General features: G+C 41.8%; 1 protein-coding gene across 3 annotated transcripts in view; it reads left to right on the forward strand.

The window, feature by feature from the left end:
• Positions 1-24,298, forward strand: part of NLRC5 (NLR family CARD domain containing 5) — a 336,749-nt gene that overhangs the window by 192,250 nt on the left and 120,201 nt on the right. For all 3 annotated transcript variants that reach the window (XM_068259606.1, XM_068259607.1, XM_068259605.1), the window contains 8 exons: positions 1,656-1,733; positions 13,383-13,466; positions 13,577-13,660; positions 15,711-15,800; positions 15,890-15,937; positions 16,823-16,888; positions 22,023-22,106; positions 23,714-23,797. In XM_068259606.1, coding sequence (XP_068115707.1) covers positions 1,656-1,733; positions 13,383-13,466; positions 13,577-13,660; positions 15,711-15,800; positions 15,890-15,937; positions 16,823-16,888; positions 22,023-22,106; positions 23,714-23,797 — 618 coding nt within the window. The remainder of the gene's footprint in view (positions 1-1,655; positions 1,734-13,382; positions 13,467-13,576; positions 13,661-15,710; positions 15,801-15,889; positions 15,938-16,822; positions 16,889-22,022; positions 22,107-23,713; positions 23,798-24,298) is intronic.

Consider the following 24,298-nt stretch of genomic DNA (forward strand, 5'->3'; position numbering starts at 1 on the left):
TGCCCAAAAAGGTGCTGCAGATTTTCTGGGATCTTAGCAACTCCCCTGAGTACAGAAATGTTCTTACTGCAGTGCAAAAAAAGACAAGATAACTGCCCAGAGCATAATGATTGTCACTAACCCAGGCTGGGGACTTTTCTCTTGTAGTGTTAGAGACTTCCTTACTGCAGCAGTGACGCTAAACTCTTCTTTGCTGGCATAATATTTCTTGGTGATGGACCATAAAAAATGTTTATTGAAATATTCCATGTTACCAGTGAAAAATATTTCAAACTGTGTCTTTTGATGTTTAAAATAACTAAAGTTAATATGCTAAGATGCTATGCATTCCCTTTAGGACAGTTTAATAATTTTTAGAAATCTGAAATAAAATTGTAGCTTTCTGTGTCATGTCGTAAATATAATGGTTTTGTTGTTCATCAACCAGAGTGCCTTTTCCAGTTCATTGAATAAATATGTTTTGATTTTTGTTTTTATAAAATTAAGGCAATTTCAACATGAACTGATACATAAAATAAATGCATAGAAGGTGTTTGTCAGCTTGAACATCATTCTGTAGTAAAACAAGAACATTGGCGGTCAGGTACAGACAGTGAGTTGTATATGCAGTGAGTGTAAATCAGTCACTAGTTTGCCTACTAGTATCAAAATAACAATTAGTGTGAGCAAAGAGCACTCTATCTGTAAATCAGAGGTGAACCCCATGCTTTAGTGATGTGACACTAAACAAAATGAGTGATGTTTCTGAAAACAAAAGACTTCCTTCCTGAGAATCAGAGACATTTATTCCCCAAAAAATATACGGTATCTAGTTTTGTTCTCTGGCATGTAAAGGTGGCCACACACGATACAATAAAATGATCCGATTTTACTGCAATTCGATAAAAACGATCGTATCTCCCGAAAAAAAATCGAAAGCTTTTTTTTCATTCGACTTAAAAAATCCGATCGGATTTCCCGTTTTCTTCGATTTTTATCGATCTGGAATGCCAGATATTTTTCTTCAACTTTTCTAAAGATTGTATGGTATGTGTTAGATTGTCAGTTTATTAATATACATACCCTAGCAATTTTGTCAGCATTTCCAATCATTTTTATCATAACTGGGGAAAAACTGAACATGTGTGTGGTGCATTGATCAGATTTTTGAAATGTTACAGACAGTCAAAAAAATTGATTGCAATTCTTAAATTGAACAGATATTTAAAAAATGGTATGGTGTGTGGCCACCTTAAGGGCTTCACCACTAAAACACAGGTAGAGTGATTGCTGTTTGCTCACACTGATTGTTGCTACAGTTCAGGGAGGACACAGCACGAGAAGCTGAACTCTGCAGGTACAGTACAGTTGGTATTTTGGAGGGCATTGCATCTATCTATGTATCTATCTATGTATCTATCTATCTATCTATCTATCTAACATTGTGACATCCACCGTATACGTTGTGGCAGTGAGCTCCTCTCTAATTTTGCCATGATGAAATTTGCACTTTTATTTACAATGAAATAAACACAATGTACAAACTTTTTATATATGTTTCTATTCTTTTGTCAGCTTGAACATCATTCTGTAGTAAAATATGAGCATTGGCGGTCAGGTACAGACAGTGAATTTTATAAAGTGATTGCTGTTTGCTTTATTTTTTATTTCTAAAGCAATTTGAACCAGACGGCATCCCTCCACTTTATTACTGATGATGATGATGATGATGATGTTGGCCAAAGAGATATTAGGTAACAATATCATTATATACTTATGTGTTCTTGTTTACTAAGGGTTTGGAGAATGGAACAGACTTTTGCAGCAGGTGCACATTTCCTGCTGGTGTAGTATGCTGGATATCAATGATATAATTAAAGAAGTATAAGCACAAAGCAAGGTTACCTTTCATGCAAACTCTGGTGTAACAGGTGAGGAGATAGACATGGAGATAGGCTGTGAGCAAGGATTTAACTTCAGCCCTAATCCGTAGCTGATACCCCCTTTCCCGTGAGAAATCTTTTCCTTTTCACAAACTCATCATCAGGGGGCTCTGTATGGCTGATATTGTGTTGAACCCCCTCCCACAGTGTGATGTCAAGACCATGGTGCTAAAATCACACTGTGGGAGCCTTGTTGCATTGTGGGAAATAACAGCTGTTTTCACCTGCCAGCAGTAAAAATGTCACCATATGATAAATGTCAGAATGTAAATCGGGAAGAAGAAAGATTTTACAATGGGCAACCACTGACTGAATCATTTAAATGAAGCACTTTTGTTCATTACATTATTTAAAGAACAAGCGACACCCATGCTAACCTAGAAATAAAAAAACACATATATAAGTAGATAAATACTACTTCCGCTTATATAACAGATGTATTGTGCTATCCACGTAATGATTCCTGTGAATTTTATAAAGGAAAAGCAGAAAATCCTATTCTAGGCAGTGGCCATCTTGCCAAGCTAATGCTGACATCATATCCTCCCTGATATAGATAAAAAAAACTCCCAGCATTCAACTCTTTGGCACTGTTTGGCACTAGGGCCAGTGCTCCTAAAGCATGTGATAACTACAAACTATAACAGCAGAAAAAGTTTTGCAAGTTTTTAATGCAGGATTAGCATCTTTATCACTTAATACACTCAGACCAGTTGCTGTTGAAATTTGATTTTTATGGTAACAATACTGCTTTAAAGCGGATCCGAGATGAAAAACTAACTATAACAAGTAACTTGTCTATATATCTTATCCAAAGTTTAGATAGTTTACACAGCAAATCTAGCTACAAACAGCTTCAAAAGTTTATGATTATTTATTCCTGTGATACAATGAGGGCAGCCATGTTCTGTTTCTCACAGGCTGAGGGCTGGAGATGCTATCAGCTTGCCTGTGTGTAAATTCAGTCCCCTCTCCTCCTCCCTCCTCCCCTCTGCCTCTGAAATCAATGGCTAGTAACCTCCTCCTCCTCCTGCCCAGACTGAGCTCTCATAAGCCCTTGCTACACTGCCAAGGCACTCTGGAGAAGCTGTGGGCGAGGCTTGTTTAGTTTATAGGGAATTAGAGTATTAAAACAAAACAAAAAAAGTATTTGGCTTGAGGAATTTCATATAAACTATATGAAAGTAACACAATTATGCAATGAGTAAAAGTTTATCACGGATCCACTTTAATATAAACTACTGTATGACTAGAGGTCTCTTTTTTTTTTTAAGAGATTTTTTATTAAATTTACCAAAAGCAGTACAAAAGATAAAAGTAGATAAAATACACAAAAGGTAAGGAGAGAGAAAAGAAGAAAATAGTAATTCCAGCAAAAACAATGCGATCGTATAGATCCATAACATACAGTGAAATCTCATAGCATTAGTACGAAGGTGTTGATAATCTTACTATTCAATACACTCAACTGGTATATATAACAATGAGATACACATACATGACACCCGTTACGTTGCAAGGTTATTATTATTCTATGTGTCTCTAAACCCATTGTAGGTCTTGGACTGCGACATTTATATCAAGGTTGGGGATTGTGGTTTCTGAAGCATTAACCCATCTATACCAGACTTTATCAAATTTTTTGAATTGTTTCCGTGATTGGTATGTGATTTTGTATAGTGGGAGAGCTAAGTTTACTAGCTTTATCCATTCCCTTGTGGATGGCGCTTGAGGTAGCTTCCATTATAAGGTTATGGCTTTCCTGGCATAGTGTAGTAGGATTTTAATCAGAATTGATTGTTTTTTGCTACAGGGTATTTCCCCTATGATTCCCAATAAACATAATTGTAAATCCAGTACTACCGGCAGCTGTAAAGTGTCTCGTAGGAAATGAATCACAGATTTCCAATGATATGACTAGAGGTCTCTACTAAAAATATTTTTTTAAAAATAAAATGGTGTGTATGCAAGGAATTGATACACAGGACTGAGACACATTAGGCCAGTTGCAGACTGGTTATGGCACCAACTTGAGGAAGTAGTTTTATACCACAAAACTTGTAGTCATGGGTCTGTAATATATTCTTTTTTTGTTGTCAAACAGCTTCTGTCTTCATTGTAGACATTAATTACACTGTAATTTATGTTTTTAATTATTTTATTATACTGGGTACCTCCAGTCATACAATAGTTTCTGTGTCATTAAAGGACAACTGAAGTTATTGGTATATGGATGCTGCCATATTTATTTTCTTTTAACCACTTACATGGTTTGCGACAGATTATCTACATCCTGCAGGACTTCAGTTCCTGCCCATGGACATAGATAATCATCAATTATATCAGACGGGTGCCACTCGCTCCCGCTTGTTAGAGGGAAGATCAATGAATGGAAATGCTGTTCCCATTCATTAATCTAAGTCCCCGTGTCAATGATCACTGGCATCAATGAGATGCGATCATTATAACTACTGAAATAACACGTCGATGCATTACTTCCTGTTTGCGTACATATAGTACGCTAATAGGAAATAATGCACGAGGACATCTTGTGGCCAAATAGTAAAATTACACTCACATACATTTATTTTAATAAAAAGACCCACACATACCCACATTAACTCATACACTCACTGATCCTGCTCGTTCCCCCCCCCCCCCCCCGATCGCTGCTGATCACCCCTCACTGCCCCCCTCACTGGCCCTGACAGGCATCTGACTGAGGTCTAATTCATATCTGGTCGCCTGTCCCCAGCTCTGATTGAGGTTTGAGTGACATTGAGTGAGATCTGAGTGACATGTAATGGTCTGCGCACTGTTGATTGACATTTGATCACCTGTCACCAGCTCTGATTGGGCTTTGATCATCTCTGATTGCCCTGTGATTGATCTCTGTTTACATCGTTTGGCATCTGACAGCTGCACTGTGATTGACATCTGGTGGCCTGTCACCAGCTCTGACTGAGATCTGAGTGACATCTAATGGTCTGTCCACTGTTGATTGATATCTGATTGCCTGTCACCAGCTCTGATTGGCCTTTGATCATCTCTGATCGCCCTGTGATTGATCTCTGTTTGCATCGTTTGGCATCTAACAGCTGCATTGTGATTGACATCTGGTCGCCTGTCACCAGCTCTGATTGAGATCTGAGTGACATCTAATGGTCTGTGCACTGTTGATTGACATTTGATTGCCTGTCATCAGCTCTGATTGGCCTTTGATCATCTCTGTTTACATCGTTTGACATCTGACAGCTGCACTGTTGATTGGCATCCGATGGCCTGTTTTCACTGTGATTGGCATCTCATCAGCCTCTTGATTGCCCTGTGATTGGCTCTGATTGACATCTGTCTGCTTCTTATTGCATTTGGTTGCGTTTGATTGCCTTTGATTGCATTTGATTGTTTTCAATTGCTATCTGATTGCCTCTGATTGTATCTGATCACCTCCGATTGTATCTGATCACCCCCCTGTCACTATCCTAGTGATCTAACAACAGGCCAGTGAGTTAGCTAGGCCCCTTTGTTAGGTAGTTAGCATCAGTTAGCGCCTAGCCCACTACACCGCAGTCACTAATTAGTTGCTGATTAGCGTCATCACTGTCGCTAATCAGCATTGTCACTATATAGTATCTGTAAGTGATCAGTACTGATCGCAGTCAGATCTATATAAGTATGTTAGATTCACCTTAGAGTAGGCTTCGCTAAAAACGCAGTGTTTGCCCGATCAGGCCTGATCGTTCGGCCGCACTTGACATCAGCCCGCCCCACCGCAGTGACTGAAATTGTTTTTTTCTGATCACTGCAAAAACACAACACAATAGCTGCAGCGCTCTAAAGATCAGTTTTGATTTTTTCTTCATCAAAACTGAGCGACTGCAGGTTTTTACTTCACAAGCACTCATTTTTGCTAGGTAGGTGTGCTCTCTTTCCTGGGTAGTCTCAGAGGACTATCCCCTAAATTTAGCAGCCCAAAATGGCAAGAAAGGGGTATTCCCTGCAAGAGGCCTACAGGATTCTGGCCAAATCGGGTGAGAGTGATTGGGACTTCTCATCCGATGAATCATCCGGCTCAGAATACGAACCTGTAGATAGCAGTGGCTCTCTGACCGACAGTGACGATGACGAGTTTGGGGTCCCTGCTAACGCCAGGCGTGCCCGACCCCACGTCAGTGGACCACAGGTGGCGCAGGATCAGCCCCAAGGGCAGCAGATTGGTGCTAGCGCTGATCCAGGTTTTCATGGTGAGGCATGCACCAGCAGCGCAGCACATCCTGGACTTGAAACCAGTACTGCCGTAGACCCTGGTGAAGTGGCGAGCACCAGCATGGCAGTTGAGACTGGTTCGGTGGCACGTGCAGTAAGACCCCGGTCGCAGCCACCAGAAAGATAGGCCCAAAGTACCCCTAACCTCCCAGAGGTGCTGACAAATCCCGATTCTGCCGCATCCATAGTGCCCCCTTACACCGCCCAGTCTGGAGTCCAGGTGGAGATAGATCATCTAGGATTGGCCCTAGACGCTTTTCATCTGATCTTCACCGAGGATCTCTATGACTTAGTCGTGGCAGAGACCAACCGTAACACCACACCGCCCATCCGAGCAGCTTCTATGCCCAGCCATTTTGGTGGAAACAGGTCACAGTTTAAAATTTTAAATCTTTTTGGGCCTTTTCCTCAACATGGGTCTCACTAAAAAAAATGTATTGCGGTCCGATTGGTCTGCGCACCCAATGCATCACATGCCCATGTACTCTGCTGCCATATCCAGTGCATGTTTTGAGGACATCCTGCGCTTCCTGCACTTCAATGACAATACAACCTGTCATGAAAAAGACCACCATGACTATGACCGGCTCCACAAAATTCGGCCCCTCATAGACCACCTGTCATCCAAATTTGCAGATGCTTATACCCCTGAACAGAACATCTGCATAGACGAGTCTCTGATACATTTTACCAGGTATTAAGCAGCACATCCCAATCAAGCGTGCCCGGTATGGGGTCAAGCTGTATAAGCTCTGTGAAAGGGCCACAGGCTATACATATCATTTTAGGGTCTATGAGGGAAAAGACTCAAAATTGGAGCTGGTCGGATGCCCTGACTACCTGGGGAGCAGTGGAAAGATTGTTTGGGACTTGGTGTCACCCTTGTTCCAGAAGGGGTACCATCTTTACGTGGACAATTACTACACAAGCATGGCCCTCTATCAGCATTTACAGATAGTCGGAATTCGCTGCTGTGGCACTGTGCGGCCTAGTCGCTGGTGCTTCTCCCAACGGCTCACTAGTACCCAACTTGCACGGGGGGAAGAGGGCTGCCTTGTGTAAATAAAACCTGCTCGCGGTGAAATGGAAGGACAAGAGGGACGTTTACCTTCTGTCCACCATTCACGCAGACACGACAGTCCAAATTCAATGAGAAACTGAGGTTGTTGGAAAACCCCTCACCGTTCATGAATATAACCGTAACATGGGAGGGGTGGACTTCAACGACCAGATGTTGGCTCCCTATTTGGTTTCCTGCAGAACCAGATGCTGGTATAAGAAAGTGTGTTTATTTGATTCAGTTGGCAACTTACAACAGTTTTGTTCTCTACAGTAAGGCTGGGAGAACTAAGGGATCCTTCCTTCAACTTCAGGAAGAGATCATTTCGGAACTCCTGTATCCAGGAGGAGCCGTGGCCCAACCCCAAAATGCAGTTAGCCGGCTACATGAAAGACCCTTCCCGTATGTCTTTCCAGGTACCCCGTCTTACCGTTCCCCAAGAAAACGTCGTTGTGTCTGCAGCCGGGCTGGAATGAGGAGTGACACCTCTTTTTATTGTCCCTACTGTCCTGACCAGCCTGCCCTATACATAGGGGAGTGTTTTGAGAGGTACCACGAGCAGGTGCACTATTAGAGTTGGGAATGCGAGACACAGTACTAGGCACACAAAGGTCTCTCAAGGGTCTTTCACACTGGCGCGATGCGTTGCGGCAAATTGCCTAGCAAAAGTCTCACTTTGCGGTCCCCACTACGCCGGAAGTGTGTGACTTAATGCTAGTGCATACCTACACTACTGCGCGCTCCTGCGGTGATTTGCTTCGGCTGAATGTTGCCGCAAAGATTACTTGGCCAACGGGGAATACTATGTACTAACGTGGTATTCCCTGAAGGATTGTTTTTGGCGATGCGGTGCGGCGGGCGCGACCCACCGAATACGCCAATATGCAGTGTGAAACCAGACATCAGCTTTCGAGAGACCCAAATACACAGGGCTGCCAGACACCTCTCCTTTAACTTGGGTATGTGTGAAAAGACACCCCAAAACACATTATACTACTTCTCCTGAGTTCAGCAATACCACATGTGTGACACTTTTTGCAGCCTAGCTGCTCAAAGGGGCCCAAAGTCTAATGAGCACCTTTAGGCTTTACAGGGGTGCTTACAAATTAGCCCTCCTACTCAAATGCCAGGGCAGTACAAGTACCCAACAAGTGACCCAATTTTGAAAAGTAGACACCCCAAGGTATTCACTGAGGGGCATGGTGAGTCCGTGGCAGATTTTATTTTTATTTTTTTGTCACAAGTTAGCAGAAATGGAAACACTTTTTTTAAAAATACATTTTGTCACAAAGTGTAAATTTCTGCTAAATAGTGACAAAAAATAAAATCTGTTATGAACTCACCATGCCCCTCACCAAATACATTTTGGTGTCTTCTTTCCAAAATGGGGTAATTTAGGGGGTATTTATACTATCCTGGCATTCTAGCGCCTCAAGAAATATGACAGGTGCTCAGAAAAGTCAGAGCTGCTTTAAACCTTTAAACTGCGCAAATTCACTTTTTTGTACCATAGTTTGTAAACGCTATAACTTTTATCCAAACCAATAAATATACACTTATTGGATTTTTTTTTATCAAAGACATGTAGAATGATTCATTTGGACAAAAACTTGTATAGAAATGTTACTTTATTTGAAAAATGTTACCACAGAAAGTTGAAAATATCATTTTTTTGACAAAATTCCTGTCTTTTTTTAATGAATATAATAAAAACTAAAAGTCACAGCAGCAATCAAATAGCACCAAAAGAAAGCTGTATTAGTGAGAAGAAAAGGGGGTAAAATTTGTTTGGCAGGTAAGTTGTATGACCGAGCAATAAAGCGTTATAGATGCAGTGGTCTGAATTGTAACAAATGGCCTGGTCTTTAGGGGGGTTTAGCACTGCAGTCCTCAAGTGGTTGATATGTATGTCAAGAGGGTTGAGTTCAAGTGAAAAGTTGGAGGAGCACTCATCCATTAAGAGGAACTGTCGTGTGCCCAAGCCTCAGATCACAGCATCCACGAGATCCATCAGGACTTTTTGCGCAAAAAGGCTGGCACCACACAAAAATAGGAATATAAAAAGATTAGCTCTTTATTTCAGAATGCCATTAAAATGACAATAGTCAGAAATACATAGGCTATGGTGGCGACAGCCCGCTTTTTCAAGCTGTAAAAGCTCTTTTTCAAGCCACTCAGCCTCTAAACAAACATCAACAAACACCAACTTATATAGGACTACACTTAGCCAATCAATTTGAAATTGCAAGCACCAATCAGCCTGTCCTGCTATACGAGCGGACCTGATGGGGAACAAGAGGGAGTGTAAGAAGAGACCAACTTCCTGGGATTTGTGCCAAGGATAACACACAGCAGCACGGCGTGTAACGACTTTCCGACGAGCGGAACTAAGGGCCATGACGTCAAACGGAGGGAGGGGAAGCGTCCCAAGCTACAATCACAGAGGGCGCTAGCCGCCCACCAATAGAATCACAGTGTGGGCCGATACACACAGCGCTTCGTGCAAATACACAGAGCGTCATTGCGCAACTCCTCATTCCATTGCCAGGCGACCAGTAAATAATAACATACGAGCCGGGCGCCACAGAAAGGCATAGTGATGTCACACAATGCAGCTAAACATAGAGTGTGCAAACTATACGGCCACTCAGCAGCGATAGTAGACATTAACATCATGTCATAAACTGCAGCCCCGGATATATCAGTAAAGTTCTCACCAAACTTCTGTGAATCATCCAATCACAGTCCCAATGAGGTCCTAAAAGAAAAATGAGAAAAATTAATAAAAATATCCCCAAAGAGCCCGTACAGATAGACAAACACAATAGGTACTAATTACATCCAAATAAGCATAACACCTACACTATCTAAATCAGGCATTTAAAAACACAGCAGTACAGGTGATAATTACTAATCTAGATCAAATACAGAAACTTAAGTCATATTCTCTATTCAGCCCTCCCTTTCCCATCACATTAAGCTTTTTGATCCACCATGCCTCACGTTTTAATAACTCATCCTGTCTACTCAATCTACCCCTCCAGTTAACTGGAACACTATCAATAACCTGTACCTTAAGTTGGGACAGGTTATGTCTGGCTACTGTAAAATGACTTGAAACAGCCTGGGTCATATCCTTACCGCGTATAGCCATCTTGTGGCAGGACATTCTGATCTTAAGTGCTTTGGTGGTCATCCCCACATAACCCAAACCACAGGGGCATTTAATCAAATATACAACATAATTGGAGTCACATGTGTAATGACCTTTAACATGAAATCGTGCCCCAGTAGTAGGGTGTGTGAAGGATCCACCCTTGGCAATATGGCTGCATAGATGGCAACTCAAACATGTAAATGTAATAACTTTGTCATTAGAGCAATGTTCCCTAGGGGTATGATGATGATAGACCTTGTCTCTTACAGTAGGGGTGTTTTTGAAGGACATCAGTGGGGGGGGGGGGGGGGGTACCGAAATTCCGATACTGTAGGAAAAGCATCTTGTAGTAAATGCCAATGGCTACGTATTGCCCTCCCAACCAGTACGTTCTCAACGTACAATACATGCAGCGAGCTGGTTGGGTGGGCAATACTTAGGGGGACCCTGCGAGGCCCCGAAACAATTGTCGACTATTTGTGGATATGATGGCTCAATAAAAGAGCGTGAATTTTTTACAACTCTGGTGTGCTGATATACTTGAAGACAGACTTTTATTTTGGTATGCCTATACCATAATATCAAGCACCCGACTGAAAAGTGGTGGTGTGCCCATCCACAACTTCCAACTCATCAAATAAACTAGCAGGGCTGCCAGGCAACTGATATTGCATAAAAGGGAATAAATATGGCAGTATACTTATACCTCTCAATTCAGTTGCCCTTTAAGGAGACTAGTGATGAACTAACATGCTGCCAACATACAAATCTCCACCGACACAGGGTGGAAACAACATTTAGCCAATCAAAGCCTGTAAATGCTGGTTAATGAATTAGTTGCTAACTAATTCATCTGTGGCTGCTAGCTTTGTCTGGCCTAATTTAATTTCCTTCCGAGGTCAGTGAAAATATGCATATTAGAAGAATTAGCTGACCATAACCAAAGAATATTTATATTGTACAAATGTTTACAATCAGTGTTAAGATGCCTTTTAACGGTACACTATTTTCCTCAGATGCAAACATTCGATCAGATCTTTACAATCTAAATTGTACAGAAAACCATGCAGTGTGTGGGGAAAAATCATCATTTTATGGTCTATTGGAATACAGAATTTTATTGATTGGAATGTTAGATATTAGTTTCAAAAGATCTTTATTGAAATCGTTAACACCTGAAAAACGTCAGCAGCTTCAGTAAATCCCCTGCATGGGTTAATATTATGCAATAATAAAGAGCAATAAAAATATTCAACAAAATGATACAATTATTATAAGAGAACGTTCCCTTAAAGGTTTAGGTAGAGATACAGTACATATGGCCCAAGGTTTGGCCACACTTCTGCCTGTAAGTCAATGTTGCCATTGACCAATAAAGTCAAGGATTGCAGTATAGGGGGAAAACTGAGAAATGTAAAGCAAAAAAGGATGCAACATTTCAAACAGGTCACAGTGGCTCTTGTACTCCAAACTGGACTCAAGGTAGTCATCAAATAGTGATAACAAGGGAAACCGTTGAAAGAGTGCAACACATATGCCAAACCTAAACTATCCTGCCAGGAAATCCAAAGGTCTGACATTTTGTAGAAATTAGTGAGTGCATCTCTAATCTAGGAAAGAATGTGTTTTCTAAGCATAACCTTATTCAAGGTAGCAAAAAGGGGAGAGCCTGGCACTGCTTGATGCTTTATTGGTATAATGTTAAGATTCAAAGCCATGCAAAGCCTCAAGCAAAACTTTGGAAATCATAGAAAGAGCTTGAAGTGGCCTGGAGAGGGTGGGTGCTAGGTGTGACTTATCTCCATGCCACATGGTATGTTTACCCTTCAAGCACTTTATGATCAAATACCCCTTTATCAAAGTAAGCAAAGCAAGGAAGTGTGCACTCGGCTTTAGTCTGCCTGTGCACATCGGGCTGGTTCCTGAAGCCAAGTGTACATTGCCTTGCTGTGCTTACCTTAATAAAGAGGTACTTGGTTGCGCCGAAATATTGGATATATATTAAGCAGCTAAAATAACAGTCCTTTTGTTACGCATGCTGCCGACCCTCTACTTTCAGTTTTTTTGCCATTTGTTTAAATATTGGGATGTTGGGGAATTTCCAAAAGTGACACAATAAGTAGATGGAACGGTACCTTCTGGTCACGTAGAAATAGTTTATAGCTATCGTTCAGACTAAATTGCAGACATTAGTCAGATTTCTGACTACAGTCAGAGTATGACAAAAAAAAATATAGATACAAATTACAGATGTTCCTCCTATTTAGTTTCCAGTCCACTGAGAATCTGGAATGCACTCTTATGTCTGAGTTATACTATCTGATGTAGTATTTTATGCTAATTTCTCTGATCACAGAGCATTATTACAATATATGTAGCTTTCATGCTGTTATAACTACCCTTCTGCATCACTTCATGGTGAATCTGTGACCCAAAAGAAGCATGCAGTGGAGTTAGAATTCCTGACTCATATCTAACATGAGTGTTACATTTCCCATGATCCTTTACTTTAAAGTGAACCGAGGTGAGAAATAAACGGATGAGATAAACAATTTTTATCCTACTACTCCTAAAAATTACCTTTTTTAAATATCCCATGGTTTTATTTTATATTGAAACATTTACGAAATAAACTGAATGTTTTGTTGTCTCTGCTCAGTAGAAGCCAATTAAGTGTTCCAGAGTTAAAATATATGAACTATTGACTTCTGTCTATCTCTCTCCTGCCCTTAGAAGTTGTATTCTCCCAGGAAAACTTTTTTTGGCTGTAATGTTCTTATCGGTTTACTATATTCCCAATACAGTACGACAAGACAGAAGTTATCACTTGCATGCCTGAAAATTAACTCTTTCAGGCAGCAAAATAAAACAAGAAAAACAGCTTGGTTATTAATATATTTTGCACTATACATACACTTGTTTATCTCAAAATGTCACATGTCGCCATTGAATGTATTGTCACCATTTGTTGTATCAGGATTACAGGCTTCACCTATGATCAACAAAAGTTTGAGAAACTGAGCCGAATCCTACAGAAGTGCAGAAAACTAACACATCTAGAGTAAGTCCAACTGTCCTGTTCTTACTTTCTAATATGTTCCATTGTTATTGTTATCAATATGTCACTAAAAATACTTTATCAACTGTTTTTTTTGTTTTGTTTAATTTTAGTTTGTCTAACAACCATTTAGAAAATGCAGGGATCAGTCAATTAACCCAGGTTTTGCAACACTTGAAATGGCTTCGCTCAGTAGAGTAAGTAACTGTAAAACTCTGTCTTCGCCTTTACCAAATATTTTATTATTCACTTTGTAAAGCTAGCCAGTTTGTGGGCTTTTTAAATAAAGGCATTTTAATGATAAGGTGTGAAAATGTCACCTAGGAAAAAACGTAAAGGAGAGGTCCAAGGAGAAAAAAAAAATCCACTTACCTCAGGCTTCCTCCATCCCCCGGCAACCGACCTGTGCCCTCGCCGCAGCTCCGTTGGCTCACGCTCCCCTCCAGTGCAGAAACTGACCTCGCCAGGTCGGCATCTTCCTCCATCTTGCTGCGTTCCATTGTGCGGCTCACTGAGTCGCGCGGACGTCATCTGGGCTGTTCTACGCAGGTGCAGAACTACTGCGTCTGTGCAGTACAGCCCAGGTGACGTCAGCGTGACTCTGAGAGTTGCTCGCGCAGGTGCATTAGGAATCCTGTGCCGAAGGGGACCCAGGATGAGCAGCGGTGAGCGGAGCTGCGTCGAGGGCACAAAACGGCTGGCAGGGGCTGGAAGATGCCTCAGGTAAGTGGATTTTTTTTATTTTTAAACAGCTCAGATGTGTCCTTTAAGTGAAAAGGGAAACTGAATAAGGACCTCATCCTCTGCTAATAGTGCCATGAGTCACAGCGCAAACCAGAACTTCTTGACTAAGTCACATAGCACAAATTGGAACTTCTTGCCTAAGTCACATAGTGCAAACCAGACATTCTTGCCTAAGTCACATAGCACAAATCACACATTCTTGCCTAAGTCACATAGCACAAATCAGACATTCTTGCCTAAGTCACATAGCACAAATCACACATTCTTGCCTAAGTCACATAGCACAAATCACACATTCTTGCCTAAGTCACATAGCCCAAATCAGAACTTCTTGCCTTTATTCTTCTGGATGAACAGCTGTACTAAAGCACTTATCAGGACTCTCTGTCCTTATATGTAAGTATCACTAGCATTTTGGCTTGAGGTGGCCACTAATGATACAATTTGCTGAACAATCGATTATGATCGTTTCTTCATGTGAACGATCGTAAATGATTGATTGGGACCACTATTGGACAAAAATCTCCTATCCAATCCAATCAGATTAATGAAATTGATCCGAATTTCAGTTCGATCCCATCAATCTGATCATATTGGTTAGGTGACTTTTGTCCATTAGAGGTCGCAAACGATCATTTACGATCGTTCATACGAAGAATCATTCGTAATCGATCGTTCAGCAAATTGTATAATTAGTGGCCACCTTTAGAAACGTCTGGGAAAGTTAGGTTGAGGTTGGAAATGTCCTCAAAATCCCCCCAAATTTTAGCATATTTGTATAATTAATCCTGCAAATCTGTGTTGGAGAATGAATGCTGTTTTCAATTCAAAGCGTGGTCACATTAAATATTAATTTGATTTATTTGTTTTATTTTGTTTATGCATTTTGTAGCTTAATTGATAAATAAAAATGATTCGATGCATTACTTTTCTAAGCACCCTTACTTTGCAGCAATTTCCCACAAGTGCTTAAAAGCTATATACAGCAGGCAGGGCAGGGCAGGAAATAACAGAACAGAACAGAGGGCTGTCACTCAGTAGGTCAGACATGCAGGCTGGAATGCTATCTGAATGTGAAAGCAATATATCTCCTATATATGTGGGGCCAGTGGAAACCTCTACGGGATCCATAGACTTCCTCTTAGGTAAGTACCATATGTGTTTTTCACATTCACTTGAAGTGGCCCCATCTTCTTACCCTTCCTCCTTCCAATAAAAGGTCCACCCTTAAGAGCAAGTGTTGTTGAGGCCGTACATGCTATGAGCGGAAAGAGTCATGGTGGCCACACTTGTTATATGACCTCTGGAGGATTGTCCTTCTTCTTGTGGGGGTCCCCATGGAGGAAGGGAGTGTGAATGTTGAGGGGGCCAATGAAAGTTTTGCTTGGTGAGTCCATGATTAGTAGTTATGCACTTTACCACATCATGTGTTGTCTTCCAGTCATGGATTCAACGAAAAATGAATGTTATTCTCCTTCTCTAGAAGATTTGTTTCTTTTCCAGTGTAAGTGGCAATAATATCTCCCTCGGAGGGATTCTGTCCTTGGCTGAAGCGCTGTCAGCAGTGAAGAAACTGATTGATGTCGAAATCAGGCAAGTTCTTCATATCATTAGCTATAGCTTGACTTATCTGGCCTCCTGTCCATAGAGCTGACTAAATCCAAATGTCTTCTTCTTTGCAGTTTTGGGGAACATCAGAAAGCAATCTTGAAATTCCAAGGCAACAACAGGTACCAGGCTCAGTAAAAACATACAATAAACCAATAAAATAATACAGTAAACCAATTCAGTGCCCTGAAGGGCTGCCTGGGCTCTGGGATTTGGAGCTAAGCAAGTAGCCTCACTGTTAGCTCAATTTCGTTGGAGGCAGCTACAAGATGATTTAGCAGAATCCAGATCTGCAACCTAGGTTATATTTCTCCCCCTTCCAAGTGAACATTCTCTCTCCAGCTGGGAGACACAGACCACAAACACTCAAGTTGGTGGAACAGCATCTGAAATCTTTATTTACAGGTCAATCTTATATACACACTGATGTTGGGGGAGAACCAGATTAAACCAGAGTGCCCATGTGAAGTATTTCAGACAATAGCACAGACATAGTACAGACAGCAAAGACAATAGGATTTGTTGTTCTGTAAACACTGGCAGATGTAGAACTTGTTACATGTGTTTATTTTCAATAGACCAGGTTCTTAACAACAATGCATGAATAGGTCTGAGTCTTCAGATCTCTGTCACAGTGGTGTGTATGGTAATATACCAAGTGGGTATTCAAATACAGGTTTGTCTCCTGTATGGCACAATAATGTGTTTCTGGCCAGACAGAAGACAAAATGAAAATTTGATGTGCTGTATATCTTTTAATATCAGGGTGGTTCAAGCAGCACATTAATAAAACCTTTCACTCACCCCAACACATAATGAGCAGTGCTGATTCATAACCCACCTGCTCATCTGTTTTTCGTGTATTAACATACAGCACTATTGTATGTGCGGGCTAAAGCCACTTACCGCAATGTCTTTGAAATGAACCCAGTTAATATTTAGATTGCATTAATAAGATAAAAGTGCTGAGATGAAAGCTGAGTAATATTTTGAGGTTTTTTTTGCAGGGAACAGTCTTCTTTGATTGGCAGGAAGAACAGATCATGTCATCTTCCGCCATCAAAAACATTCAGGTAAGATTTTTTTTTAATTTTTATTATACTTGAATGTGGTCAGGTGTTAGCCATGATATTGATCAAAAAATCTAAAGTTGTGAAATATACCCCTCTGTTCTGATGTCCAAGTGTATAGAAGTTGGAATTTAACCATTAGGGCTGGTTCACATGGCGTTTTTGCGGCATTAACCTCCTTGGCGGTCTGATTCTTTCCAGATTTTAGGGTCTAAAAGCGGTGCAATTTTTTTTTCACTCTTTCAGACCCTAAAACCTGAAAAAAATCATTCTGGCAGGGAGATCTGCAGCAAAATAAAAAAAAAATTACCTTCCTGGGCTCCTGGGCTGCAGTTTTCTCTTTGCCCACAAGATGGCGCTAATATACATATAAACGAACTTCTCTATATTTCTCTAATATAGAGAAGTTCGTTTTCAATGTTAGCCCCGCCCCCGATGACGTCACGCTGCCACCACCGCTCTGCTGCCACCACCACGGCTGCGCTGCTCCAACTGGCTGCCGGGTCCCCGGAAGAATAGCGGGGACATGGGGGATCCCGGCGGCCAGGGAAAGACCCCACACTGCCGTGGAGAGAGGCTGGAGTCCCGCTGTGCAGCGAGATCGCGCGCGGGACTCCACAACTACAGTTAAAGCTCTGCAATGCCTACCCCGACCTGAGCTCGGGATCACCGATAGCAGCTGCTTTTTTCTACCCCGAGCTCAGGTCGGGAAAACCGGCAAGGAGGTTAAACATGGCATTTCAGATGCAGCGTTTTTTGGGTTCTACCGCCGTCCCATTCAAGTGAATGGGAGTGTTTAGAGCTGGCTTTTGCAGGCTTTCATGAAAATGTAGCGACCCTAACTGCTAGCCTTGAAAGCTTCCCAAAAGCCTTCAAAAGCCTGCAGGAAAATGCTGACATTTAAACACCAGCGTTTGAACGTGGTGCCGAGCAAAAGCTCAGCAGACGTCCGTGTGAGCCAGCCCTTAGGGCTGGTTCAGACGGACGCTTGCAGAGCGTTTACAGCCAGCGTTCAGGGCTTGGTGTTAAACGCTTCCATTCAAGTGTATGGGAGCGTTTGTACCAAGCTTTCAAGCGCGTTTGCACTAACGCAGCGTTCGGGTCCCGATTTTCCCTGGCGTTCAAGGAGCCCCTGGAAGCTACATGTAGCTTCCAGGGGAGGTTAACCGCGACGGCTAATGTCCCCCTAGGGGAAGAAAAAACGCGACCGCATCCAAACGCACACGAACGCTGCTGAACGCGACGCCAGCAAACGCAACGCCTCCAAACGTCCGTCTGAACCAGCCCTTAGGGCTCTTTCACATTAGGGCAGATTTTCTGCGTTTCAACGCAAAGGATAAAGTTTGCGTTACCCAAGGTGAAATGAAAGTCCATAGACTTTCATTTTAGCTTTCACATATAACGCAGCCTTTTTGTGCGTTGCGTTCCACTGCACCCAGGCGCAGTTTTTTGGCCAACGCTAGCTTTATGCGTTACAATGTTAGTCAATGTAAAACGCACACTATGCGCGTTTTTAATCCGTTAACGCAGGCAATCAGTCCCAGAATGCAACAGAGGAACAATGTAGAAAGTTGACAACTAAAAGAAAAAAAAATTACCTGCGTTTTTCTATGTGCAGTAACGGATTGAAAACGGATTAAAAACGCACACTCACTGCAGTGCAACGCATATCAAAACGCAGTAAAAGGCATACAACAAAACGTATGCTTTGAGCGTTCTCCAACGCAAGCTCTGATGTGAAAGAGCCCTTAGGCTGCCAGCTATTTTTTTTTATATAAAAGCTACACGCCAGTGCCAGCTATGTTTGAACTGTGTTTATTAAATGTACCAAAGTCCAAATTGGTTAGTAGGGTTGCTATTGAGGTGCAATTACATTATAGATGATTGAGAAATATGCTAAATATTATGATACAGAATTATACTAATTACTATGGAAATCTATTGTAAAATTGACTAATCAAATCATGGTTGAAAAGCATTTCACTGTCCAGATTCAAGCTGCATAGGTTTGCAGTAACATTTGCGTATATCTGCTTTTCACTTGCATATTTCAAGTTAAGTAGAAATTTGACACCGAGCCAAAACTTTGTACTGAATTCCATTTAGATGCCTTCAGCAAAGGAATACGGGGACAGAAAATGCCAATGGATGTCTCTTACAGGCAGAAGTCGTTTTGTATTAGAAAGCTTTTAGACATTCATGGCATATCCATGCGCAAGCACAGGACATCTATAGACACTGGCCGTCAGCAGTCTAAGGGTTAAGATTTAGGCTTGGTTCACACTGCACGGAACAAAAACTGAACCGGTAGAAACTGATCCTTTTCACTTTCAAGCAGATCAGTTTTTAATATTTGGTATCAATTTTTCATCCATGGGTTCCATTTCATTGCCACCTGCTCAGAATGATCACAGACTTCCTATACCTGCGTTCCATTTACCAGGATGGGCCAAACGGATTTATTACAAACTGACTGATTTGAACAAATCTTATTGCTTTACATATGATCTGTTCTGTTTCGTTCCACTGAATGGAAGCATTTTTTTTTAGACGACACAGAGGCCCATATGCAATTCACTTTTTCTACTGAGATTTCTTCTAGGAGATACATTTTCATCTTCTATTTAGACTAACCTTTCAGCACTTGGAAAAAGTACCAAAAAATAAGTAAAAATGTACTATTAAAATTATTTTACGTATTTTCTTGCTTTCTTGCTTTCTGGTGGTTTAAAGGGCATTTTATTGACAAGTTTGAAAATATCACCTAGGAGAAGAAGCCCAGATGGCCCAGAATATTTATACCACGCTTTTCTCCTGGCAGACTTAAAGTTCCAGAGCTGCAGTCACTAGGGACGCACTCGGTAGCAGTGTTAGGGAGTCTTCCCTAAGCTCCTTACTGAATAGGTGCTGGCTTACTGAACAGCTAGAGCTGAGATTCAAACCCAGGTTGCCTGTGCCAGAGGCAGAGCCCTTAACCAGTACAATATCCATCCTCTGAAATGAATCGATCCTAAGTCCAGCACACAGAATAAAAGTCTGAAAAGATATTGGTCTGCATGCACACAAAAAAAAAAAAAAAACTAAACGTAACGTGTAGACAGCTTTGTGAATCCTTTATTCAGAAGCATTGGTTTCAGGGCTCTTTCACACTAGGAGCTGATCCGTGCGTTTTGACGGATTACTGCTAGGATGCGTTTAGAAAGGTAACATGTAAGTCTATTTGACTTTAATGTTACCTTTCACATTAGACAAAGCGTTCCAAATCATTACGCTGTTACGCATCTGGGATCTTCGTAATATCCACCGCCGGCGTTTTCCCGTCGGTTGAATTAGAACTACCGCCGCTGAACAACTTCCCGACGTCATGCCGCAGGTCATAAAGTGTGCACGAAATCAGGTTTAGGCACATATTATCTAATGTGAAAGAGGCCTCAGCAAACACACAGTTTAGAATGTTGCCTAGGAGAGCCAACACTGTGTTATGCCAATCATAAATGCTAAAAATCTCTGTGAAATTTGATCTCAGACCTCTGTGACTATTTTAACCACTTAACCCCCCGCGGTACGGATTTCTCCGTCTCTTTTTCCACCCTTAAAAAACCAAGGGACGGAGAAATCCGTACCTCCCGCACTACCGCCGCTGTCCGCGCTCCCGCTGCTCGTGCGCGCGCTCCCGCCACTCGTGCACTCCTCCGCCCGCTCGCCTGGAGATCAATGAACGGGAAAATCCATTCCCGTTCGTTGATCTAAGCCCCCGCAATGATCTGCTGCTTCTATCGGAAACAGCGTGATCATTGTGATTTTTCCAGCCTCGTAGTGCTTCCTGTAAGCGTCCTTCCGGACGCTTACAGGTCGCATGAACACAAACTCACTGTGGCCATCTTGTGGCCAAATAGTAAAACTACACCCTAAAGCATTTTACATATACAAATACATTAGTTTTACACAATAAATTAACTCATTACCTCCCACACTCCCCAATTTTTTTTTGTAATTAAAAAAAAAATACAATAAAAAAAAACATAAATAGTTACCTTAGGGACTGAACTTTTTAAATATTTATGTCAAGAGGGTATAACACTGTTACTTTATAAACTACGGGCTTGCAATTAGGGATGGATGCAAAACTGAAAAAAATGCACCTTTATTTCCAAATAAAATATTGGCGCCAAACATTGTGATAGGGACATAATTTAAATGGTTTTATAACCGGGACAAATGGGCAAATACATTTCATGGGTTTTAATTACAGTAGCATGCATTATTTAAAAGCTATAATGGCCGAAAACTGAAAAATAATATTTTTTTCCCACATTTTTTTCTATTTTCCCATTAAAACACATTTAGAATAAAATAATTCTTGGCATGATGTCCCACCTAAAGAAAGCCTGATTGGTGGCGAAAAAAACAAGATATAGTTCGTTTCATTTAGCTAGTCCACTGCGCTCAAATCTGCAAAAACTATCCAGCACAGTTCACGTGCAAATCCACAAGAGTGCTGCTCCTTTCTTACTTTTGGGAAGTAAGTAGTTGCACTGTAGAAAACAGAAAAATTTGATCTGACGAAGGCGTGGTACGCCGAAACGCGTCATGACGCAATAGACGCAGGGCAGCTGCCGAGACCCCACCGATCGTCCTGTTCCCGTTGGCGCTGGAATTCTGATAGGTTCCCCGCACTATTGGCCGCAGTGAGGAGACGCGCAGAGCGGTGTAACCTTGGATGAAACGGTGAAGTACACCATAGAGTGATATGCGTTGATTTTATTGAAACATTGTACGTTTTATTCTAACTGCTTTGAGAAGAGATACATTAAAAACTTTAATGCACTAGAGAGCGCTCCTTGTCCCCTTTCCCTTTTAGTTCGTTTCATTGCAATAAGTAAGAATAAAGTTATAGACGAACGAATGGAAGGAGCGCTGAAAGGTGAAAATTGCTCTGGTTTTCAAGGGGTAAAACCCCTCAGTGGTGAAGTGGTTAATGTTAAGATCCATAACATTTTATTCATAAAACTCATGCATATAACCAATTTGCAGATAAAATATATCACAATGGAAATTATTACTGATTATTCCACTTTTAGTTTTACCTCTGATCCAGAGTTCCTTATTTTCTTCTGCCTCTTCCATTGCCCTGCAGCCTCTCACAATACCGCATGACTTCCCAGAAGCTGAAGAGGATATTAGACGTTCTGGTACAATGTGCCGGACTCACACAGCTAAGGTATGTTCCAGCTGCCCTTTGTTACTGCTTCTTCTTTTCTGATTCTATATGTGTAGTAGGAGAATCTATATTGGCACTGCAATAAAGTCATGCAACATTGACAATTCTGGGAAGACCATCTTCTTATTTGATCTTGGTGCTGCCTACCTGGACTACCACCAAAACCCACAAAGGGAAATCTTTGAAAGCAAAACCCTCAAAGCAGGTGGGAGCATCTTCCCCTAGGGAAATCCTAAATCAACACTGAAGCTTGCTACAGTGTCGCTGAATCAGTCCCAGTGTATTTTGCCCTGTAGAGCTAATTATCCCTGCAGCAAGTTGAGAGTTTCTCCTAGTCTTTAAGTGAACCTGAGGTGAGAAGAATATGGATGCTGCCATATTTATTTCCTTTTAAGCAATACCAGTTGCCTGGCTATCCTGCTGATCCTCTGCCTCTAATACATTTTGCTATAGACCCTGGACAAGCATGCAGCAGATCAGGTGTTTCTGACATTATTGTCAGATCTGACAAGATTAGCTGCATGCTTGTTTCTGGGGTTATTTAGACACTACTACAGCCAAGTAGACCAGCATGTCTGCCAGACAGGCAACTAGTATTGTATAAAAGGAAATAAATATGGCTCTCACTCTCACCTTCGGTTCACGTTAACCCAACTGTACTCCTAACATAATATACAGAGTACAGTTGCTAAGCTGGCAAAAAAAGAACTTGCACACCTGTCTGCTGCATGCGCGCACCCATCCGCCCAGCTCCCTGGCCCCGTCCTTCTGTCTCAACGGCTGTCTGTCCTGCCCAAGCGCAGTAGCGCAACACACGAACACAGGGATAGGGTAACGGAGGGACACAGGGTTATTATTAGATAAGGTGAGAAAGTTTGGATGTCTGGATGTTAACTCAATCACGCAACAATGGCTGAACGGATTTGAATGATATTTGGCACACACACATAGTACATTACCTGGAATAACATATAGGATACGTTTTATCCCCATAACCAAAAAGTGGGCAGAGACAAATACAAACTTCACAGGGAAAATGTAAATTGCAACCATTCTTACACTGTTAATGGCAGGGTTCTCAAACTTTGCACAGTTGGTCACTGGGTGACTGGGGTTAATGTTCAGAAAAGTGGGTGGAGCCTACAAAAGCCAATCAAAATTCCACTAGTGATTTTCAAGGGGAATATTTCATTGCTGCCATTCTTGCACTGTTAACGGCACAAGCCTCAAACCTGGTACAGTTGGTCATTGGGTGACTGGGGTTCAAATTCAGAAAAGGGGGTGGAGCCACAAACAGCCAATCAGATTTGTTTCATTTCAATGCAAATGATTGATGCCAAAGACCGCAAAGGTCACAAACTAGGTAATTGAGTAATTGAGTAATTGTGTGTTAGGGTTAGAAAAAGTGGGGGAAGCCAACACCAGCCAAATACATACCTGGGCAACACCGGGTCATCAGCTAGTCAATGAATAATAATAATGATAAATAGTAAATAATCCTAAATGTATATCAGGTTAGTACAGAGCAGGAGGCAATATTGCTGCTAGTGAACGTTTCTGTGGCAATACTCAGTGTAATAATGTAATTTGTGTGATTCCATCTGCAGGTTGTCTAACAGTGCCCTGAGCTACAGTATGATTGCCAACTTGATGAAGCATCTGCCACAGCTTCCCAATCTGACTCTTCTTGAGTAAGATTTATCTTTATTATTTTCTGTTCTGTTTTCTCCTCTTCACTTACTCAATTCCAACTGACAAGACATCTGATTGCCATTATATCTCTGCATGTGGCTGCATGAGGATCTTAGAGTTTAACAAAACAGCACATTTTGGGTCCACAGGGATCTAAACCAGCAGCTGATTAATCAAGGTGCTGCTGGTTAATTAACCTCCTTGCCGGTCTAACAAATCCGGCAAGGAGGCAGCGTGGAACTTTTTTTTTATTTTTTTAAATCATGTAGCGAGCCCAGGGCTCGCTACATGATAGACGCTGAGTGGCGGCATCCCCCCACCCACTCCGATCGCCTTCGGCGATCAGAGTATGCAGGAAATCCCGTTGAGAACGGGATTTCCTGCAGGGCTTCCCCGGTCGCCATGGCAACAGGGCGGGATGACGTCACCGACGTCAGGACGTCACAGGGAATGCCGGGCCACCCCTCAGCGCTGCCTGGCCCTGATTGGCCAGGCTGCGC

This window comes from Hyperolius riggenbachi, chromosome 11 (genome assembly GCF_040937935.1).
Source record: "Hyperolius riggenbachi isolate aHypRig1 chromosome 11, aHypRig1.pri, whole genome shotgun sequence".
NCBI classification, from domain to species: Eukaryota; Metazoa; Chordata; class Amphibia; order Anura; family Hyperoliidae; genus Hyperolius; species Hyperolius riggenbachi.